General features: G+C 38.3%; 1 protein-coding gene across 1 annotated transcript; it reads left to right on the top strand.

Moving 5' to 3' along the window:
- The first annotated feature begins 1,425 nt into the window (after positions 1–1,425).
- unc5b (unc-5 netrin receptor B) lies at positions 1,426–8,122 on the top strand. Its single transcript, XM_015402882.1, has 4 exons — positions 1,426–1,587; positions 2,067–2,231; positions 2,328–2,506; positions 4,017–8,122. The coding sequence occupies exons 1-4, from the start codon at positions 1,444–1,446 to the stop codon at positions 4,180–4,182; spliced, it is 654 nt and encodes a 217-aa protein (XP_015258368.1). The 5' UTR covers positions 1,426–1,443; the 3' UTR covers positions 4,183–8,122.

Raw genomic sequence — 8,122 nt, 5'->3', positions numbered from 1 at the left:
CTAAGGCACAAGGGGCAAGTTTTTGTTCAATTTTTACTTTATCTGAAAAGAAATAAAGTTAGGCTTCTGTTTTTTTTTTTTCACAGAAATCAAAATAAAATAGCAACTATATTATAATTTTCTTTTGAAATGTAGTTAATGAGTTATAAAAGAGATATAAGAGGGACCCTTCAATGCGGCTGTTTATTCAGTTTGGTCTATTTATAAATCCCCAATTCACAACAAATCATTCAAGGGCACTTTATAATTCTAACAAGTTTATTTAGTATTCATTTGAAATAAATCTTGTTTGGTCTAAATTCAATTCAGTGATAGTAGGTGTTGGATTCATAGAATAGATCCCACATTACAGTGAAAATCAGTAGATTATTTCATGCTAACAATCATGCTATATTGAGTCGTCTGCAATGATATTGGGAGTCAATGATATTGATATTGATACTACTCCCTTCTAACCAGTTGAGGCATGTTTAGTAGATATGTTTCCATCTGCTTCTACTGGCCTAAGACTGAAAACAGCAGAGAATTGAAATAACACTGAAAATTGTTGAGCCAGAAGTACTTTCTAAATGAAATTCTAAAGAACAAAAGGTTGAAGGCAGCTTCAACACCATAAAAAAGCTCCACTATAGAAAGAGACAGCTAAAAAAATAGACATAGATAGGGATGTTCTCTATAGATCTTTGCTTTTTGATGATTGGAGTTCTGCAAGCTTTGAACATCATCAGACAATCTCCTCTTGCAAATAATTTGATTATCTATCCAGCTTTTCGTGAGTATCTGTATGAATCAATCAATGGCGCTGTACAGAAATCCATGCAGGAACATTTTTGTTAAACATAGAATCACTGAACCAGGCGTACCTTCGAAAGACAACTGAACGAGGAAGATCCCTCTAAATAATAAAGGTAGACATTTACAGAAAAAGTATTTTACATAAAATTACCTTTAAAAAACTTAAACCAATAAAAGAAACTCATGCAGGAGTTAACTATTAAGTTCTGCCTCTGAATAATAATAAAAGCTAATATTCCTTATTTCCATAGTGGCTCATGGCAATACTGGCTGACTGTCTCTGTCAGTCTTTCTACAGCTGCATTTCCAAATTTAATTTCAACACATTAATATTAAATCTTCAAATCCCTCAAGAAACAACAGACCAGTAGAGTAGAACAATAATACAAACCTCATTCTAAAAATAAAGAGAACAACAAACTGAACTCTGAGCAGGTAAATATTTAAATATAGGCAGTTTTATATAAAATGCTCACCAACCACATGACATGAGCATGATTAAAATGCAGTCAGCTTCTACACTATTCATTCTTTTACTCTGCAAACTGCAACACATTTAAGTGCAACCTTTTCAAAGCCTCATGCAATGAAGTGAGAAGGACAACATTTTCCTAAGCCTGTCCTCTTTCTGTTTGTGTGCAGGAGGTGATGGATCTGGAGAGAAGTCTGGGTGGAGTTTTAATAGAGGATCCCAAGCCGCTGCTTTTTAAAGACAGCTATCACAACCTCCGCCTGTCCATCCACGATATTCCTCACAATCACTGGAGGAGCAAACTTCTGGCTAAGTACCAGGTGCTTCACTTTGATATTCTGCATTTATTTTTGGACCATTCTTTCCACAAAGTTTTTTATTTGATATTACTAATAAGCATGTGCATGCTTGCCCCGTGCAAAAGAAATGTGTTCTTAATAATAAAAAGAGAGGCAAAAAATAAAATACCTAAGCAAAAAGCACAAATTGGAAATTACAGTTTTAATGTTTTTTTTTTTTTAATCAGAGAATATATTTTGCTTCTTTCATTTCTTCAGCAAACGTTGTGCTTCTGCTCTATTTGCTGCAGAAATAAGATAACCCAGCCCAGAACCTGTTCAGAATAAACAATCAGGAAACCTGATAGTGGTTCAAATTTATGGGCTTTGTGCTTTTGAGATAACCCATAAGCAGACAGTTGTAGGAAACATATACGCCTTAAATAGAAACCAGATGCTTCTGTAGAGGATTCTGTGCTGCAGAGATTACAAGGTTTTAAACATGTGTCTTTGTGCAACAGGAGATTCCTTTCTATCACATTTGGAGCGGCAGCCAGAGACCTTTACACTGCACCTTCAGCCTGGAGCGAGCCAGCCTGGCTGTGTCGCAGCTCGCCTGTAAGATCTGTGTTCGGCAGGTGGAAGGGGAGGGACAGATCTTCCAGCTGCACACAGACATCCAGGAGGTAACGTTTTCCTGCGGAAATTCTCAGCAGCACAAACACCTAACATGTTCACTCCGTGGTTAATTTCTCTGCCTCTGAACTTCTCCATCAAACTAGACTCTCCCACCTCACTCGCCGCTCCCATCGGCAAGCACCTGCCTGCCTTCCTCTCAGGTGGGACCGTATGCCTTTCGCCTGCCCGACTCCATCCGCCACAAGATCTGTGCCAGCCTGGATGCACCCAGTGCGCGGGGTTGTGACTGGAGACTTCTGGCTCGCAGTCTGGGCTTTGACAGGTCAGGTCTATCTTTAGTTTTAATATCTGGGGTATGGTCCATCAAGTTAAAAGTTTCTGTACCATTTTAAATAGATGGGTACAAATAAAGTGGAGTTTTGAAACCTTTGTTTACGGACTCTAACATCTCTAATAAGAGCAAAATGACACAGCTATTTTGCTCTATAGTCAGGCATAGTGACACTACGGTCATTACAGCAGGTGTTGGTGCCTCCAGCAGTGTCTCCAGGTGCCAAGACCAGCATCTTCGTGAAGCTTGTCAGAAGTGGCAGCCTTTCTTAGTAAACATCTGAGCTGGCCTAAAGTTTCATGAAACACACAGGTCAATACCAGCAGATGACTTGGCACCACTAATCATCACACTGGACCTCAAAATGGATTCTGCCTCTCTCTTCTCGTCCTCCAGACTCTGGCTTTGGTTTTCTAATGAAATTACAGCTTTATTGCTTCTGATGTTGTCTCTGCATCAGGGGCTACAGAAAGTGTAGCCCACGTTCTGGGTCGGTCAGTTTATGGTGATATATTGACTTCAGCTCATGTTTTATGGATTAACCATTTTGCACCTGTTACTACCGGGCTTTTAAAAAAACTGTATTGAACCAGAGAGGAGAATGAAATACATTTTTCTCTTTTATGAAGGACTTCTGGCCTAAAGGATTCATATATAAAAATTAAATGTACATTTTAAGCAAAGAAGAGTTAATATATTCAAAGTACTTTTTCAAAGTCTTGTTTGGAAAGAAGTCATTGAGCTCTTGTTCTATAGCAGGAGTTTTAAATCATTGTTCAACTATCCCAGTGAAACCAAACCATTATGCTTAAGTCTACTCTATAGATTATTTATTGACAAAAATAGAGAACACAGTCCTGCAAAGTTCAGTTAAAAAGAGTCTAAAATGTTCTCTAAGAAAGGTAACCCACTTTTCCCACTTTTGGATGCTGATAGTACTGTAAAACCGGCTGTAAATACATTTTAATCAAGTCCAATAAAGCTCATAATGCTACCAAGCCCTCTGACCATCAACAGCAGAACTGGCGGGGGAAGTAACTTGTCTATGGATTATTCGAAGCAGGGGCTAAAAGCAATAACCCTATGGTTAGAGGACAAAAGCCCTTCCCTCTGAGCCACCGTAGCCCACCAGCCAACATCTTTAGCAATTACCTTTTTATGGATGTATCATTCTTGTGGAGTTCTTCATTTTGGAAATCTTTCCCATAATTGTGTAGGGCATATAATCACTTTTCTGTATCAAAAAAATTATTTTAATAGAGTTAAAAAGGTCTTGGAGAAACAGAACATTTAGCTTTGGTCAGTTATTACTTTAATTTAGCTCTATATAAAATTATTATATATTGTAACCTTCTGATTTCATTATATTTAATATATTTACACCTAAAGTGCTAAAGTAAAGAGAAAGAGATTGAATAATTTCAGTCGTTACCGTTATTTTTTTTTTTCTATTATCAGAAACGTCTCCTCACATCATGTCTTCTCCATTTTTCACTCTCAGGTATCTGAACTACTTCGCCACAAAGCCCAGCCCTACAGGTGTCCTGCTGGACTTATGGGAAGCGTGTCACCAAGGTGACGCAGACCTGGTCTCTCTGGCGACAGCTTTGGAGGATATGGGGAAAAGTGAAGTGCTGGTCGTCATGACAACAGATGGGGATTGCTGATTGGCCAAGAAACTGGAGATCAAGCAGGACATTTTAGGAGTTTTGTTTCGGGGGAAGGTTGGGGGTTGGTGTCCATGCAGGGATGAAAATGAGAACCCTTGCCTATGAATATGCACACGCTGACACAGATCTTTCAACAGCAGAGCATTTTGGTTGTACCACCCACTCCTTTGCTGACTCCTGACCAGCCGTTGTAGCCACGTATCAACCATAACCCATTCCCACGTGTGCCGTCCAACTGCCAACCTGATTCAGCTTCAGTTCTCCAAAGCAATATTGGATCAGCTAAATGAAAAAAAAAAAAAAATGAGTGCTCCAAATGGGGAAAATGCTGCAAAGTCTTTCAAGATTGTGATGTAACATGTAATTAAGTAATAGAAAATAACATATCTTACATATGTGAGAACAGTGTTAAATTGCAGAAATCTGTTAAGCAAACAAACACCTATATGAGAACATGGGGTTATTTTAGTAGCAGCATGGAAGAGCATGATTTAACACCATCTCATCTCATGGCACAGCCTTTTGTTTCCTTCATTCTCATTCAGAGTGGGCTGTGAATGACAGGCTGCACCAACCTGCCTGCAGCCGTACAGGCCAACGCACACACATACGTATGCACACATACACTCTGCAAAATACAGACACGGAGAAAGTGGTCGTTAATCGGCTTGAAAACATGCAGGCCAGGAATTCTCGTCTTATGGATAAGGATCATATCCTGAAGGTTTCAGTCGGATCGCTTCTGGCTGAAAAGGGAAAAAACGCTCTGCCTTTTCGTAACTGTGGGAGTGGGAGATTAAATTGCAAAGTTGGTTGCAGGATTGGCAGATAACTAGGCTGACTCTTTTTATTGTACCAACAAATGCCTCAAAGCCATGGTATATCGCGCCGACTCACAGGGGTGTTTCTCTTTCATCTCTCCTTGCATTCCTCCGTCTCTCTGCCACGCTCCCTATCTGCTGAGAATAAACTGCATCATCCCTCAAAAGTTTCCTTTGGGGAACGCTCTTTAATTTATTATCCATATTTGTGGATTGCATTTTTTTTCCATGTTGTTGACAGAGTTATAATATTGGACCTGTTTTACCATTTGTGCTTCTTTAAGCTGCTGAGCTGCTGTTGATTGTTATTTTGTTTTCATCCTAAAGCGAAGTGCACAGCTTTTAGCCGTTGGTAAGAAAATTATCCTATTGTTTTTAATTTGATGCATCTTTTCAAAATGAACAATTTCAATTGCCTTGCAAAAGTATTCACACCTCAGACGACAGTTTTTCATATTTTGTGAGCTACAAAATTGTGATGGGATTTTATATGATAGATTGACAACAAGGAAGTTATAATTATGAATTAATTATGAAGCAGATGGATAATTATGCTCAGCAGACAAAGGTTATATACAATAAAATAAAAAAATGCGTAGTATTTACACCAGCAAAATATGGCTGCTTTCCTAAACTTGCAGGGCAAGGTAAGGAGAGCATATGAGAGGCAGCCAGTTTTTCCATAGTAGCCCTGGAGGAGGTTCATAGATAATCTGCTCAGGTGATGGGCGATTCTAGAAAGGGGCCAGCGGGGGCCAGTGCCCCTGTAGATCATGTCCTGGCCCCTGTTATGGCCCCTTTACTGAAGACATAATACTTAAAGAAGTTCTAATGATGATATGCGCTGGAAAGACATGGTTACTGATAGGTCCTTTGGATCTATTTTATTTTTTTCTTTAGAAATTCTGTTTTACTAATTATTTAAAAACAATAAGGTGATAGCTCCAGTGGTATTGAGATGGGAACCAAGTTTTCATTTGCTAAATGTTTTTGTTTTTTTTTTTTCAAAACAAATTTTAAAAATGCTCTAATTCAGATTTTAGAGAAAATTTTAACTTAAATTAAGTCAAAAATATGCAAAATTCCTAAATTATGAATTTATATGGACCTTATAAGAAATAGAATTTTAATTAAACCTAATTTAATAGAAATGTCACCTCATACAGTTTTCTTAATATATTTGAATCCCTTGCCCTGTTTTTTATTTCATTCTTTTCTGTGCCCCCATGAAAACACGCTGGCCCCCTCCTGGCCCTCTGGTACATTTGGTCTAGAACCGCCACTGGCTCAGGTGGAATAAGTTGTCAAAGGGGTGAACCAGCTGTTGTAAACTACGCATCTTCATAAGAAACAAACCGAAGGAATGGAATTTTTGAAAGACGCATGAGAAAACTCATTTATCATAAGCTATTTATAGCACCCTGCAAACATATAAAAGAATGCCCATTGGTCTTCAAAACTCTATGTATGACTGGGAATGAACTCTGCAAATCCCACCATCCCCATAGTGGTACATCTTGGTAGCAGCATCGTTTTATGGGGATGTTTTGTTGTTTGGGTGTTTTTTGCAGCAGCAGCAATAGGAAACCTGTCAGGGTTGATTAGAAGATGGATCTGTAAGCAACTTCAAGCAACCTGAGAATCTAAAACCTCAAACATAATGGCAGAGCTTTAGGGGAATGTGTGGTCCCAAACTTTTGGCCTGGTTAAAATCCAAATCCAATGATTTAAAAAGTAATGTTCACAGATGCTTCCCATTTAAATTGTCTTAGACATCTTTCAAAGAACCAGCATATGTTTTTTTTCTAGATGTTTAAAGATGGTAAATAAATAATAAATAAAAAAAACACACCAGACTTGATCACAATAATATCTGGAACACACAATTCCCAGTCGAAAAGGAATTTAAGTTTCTGTTTCTGACATGACATTTGAAAAGGTTTAAGGTTGATGAACACTTTTGCAAGGCATCATAGTTCGTAAGTCCCAGCGCTTTGCTTTGTCTGAGAAGAGACGATTATAGAATAAATTAGCCTTACCTGAAATCAATTTGGCATCAAGGGACCATATATGTTAATTTACCGCAACACAAGCTTAATTATGTCTTGTAAGTCATTCTATCCTCCTTTATCCAGCAGTGATGGCTTATTGACGATCTATCTCCTGAGCTCCCTGCTCTGTGGCTAGGCTCCTGGAGCTATTTGTATTATCATTATCGATCTATCAGTTATTGTTAGATGAGAATATGAGAATTTCTTTATGTTTTGTTTCTTGAAGAAAGGCAAAGCAAGTGTTTATAGTTTTAAAACGACAGAAACCAAAACAGCGTCAGTATCCCACCTCCTCAGCTGTGAGTCATGCAGCTGTTTTGTGTGAATGAAGTGAGCGTGCCTGAGTAAATGGGTTTGTGGAGTCAGATTGGAGTTCACGTACAAAAAAAATGTGTACATCATTTGGAGCTGTCATTTCTATAAGTGCTATGCAAGTAGAAAAGAAAAGTGAAGCTTTTCCAACTTCTTTTGGTTCCTCTAAGAGTATTTCTATTTTTACAGATCAGAACATTCACAGTTTTTTTTTTTTTGTTTGTTTGTTTTTGTATCTTTAAGTGGTTTCTGGACATTCTGATTTTGCAAAAGCATTCTCCATCTGGACTGGGAGAGCTGGATCACTCACCTCACTGAGGATGCCATAAATGATAAAAATCAGAATGGCACATCAGGCTCAGGACAAACCGTGGCTTACATGGTGAACCATGCCTTGCAGGCCTTTGCCATGAAGAAACAGCAGACTACAACCCGTTCAGTGAGCCAGCAGGACTTTTTTTTTTTTTTGTGAATTCATGGAGCAGAACTTTCCCTGCTGAGAACTACAAAGTGTTTTTGCCTGCAGATATCTGGGTGTCTACTTTTCGGCCATAATCTCTGGATTATTAAAGCCGAACGTGACTGGTTGGCTCATTTGAAGGAGACAAACTCTGCCTTTGTTCAAATATTGAGACATTTTTACAGAAAATCTAAATGGTTCAGTGACATTATTTCGTCTCTGTGAAGCACCAATTGTAAATACCTGTTTAGCATTCTTACTTGTAACTAAATATAATTTTTATGCAATAAATT

Source organism: Cyprinodon variegatus, unplaced genomic scaffold (assembly GCF_000732505.1).
Source record: "Cyprinodon variegatus isolate N-32 unplaced genomic scaffold, C_variegatus-1.0 Scaffold1406, whole genome shotgun sequence".
NCBI lineage: Eukaryota > Metazoa > Chordata > Actinopteri > Cyprinodontiformes > Cyprinodontidae > Cyprinodon > Cyprinodon variegatus.
The sequence above is the reverse complement of the archived record's forward strand: the minus strand, read 5'-3'. Positions and strand labels throughout refer to the sequence as shown.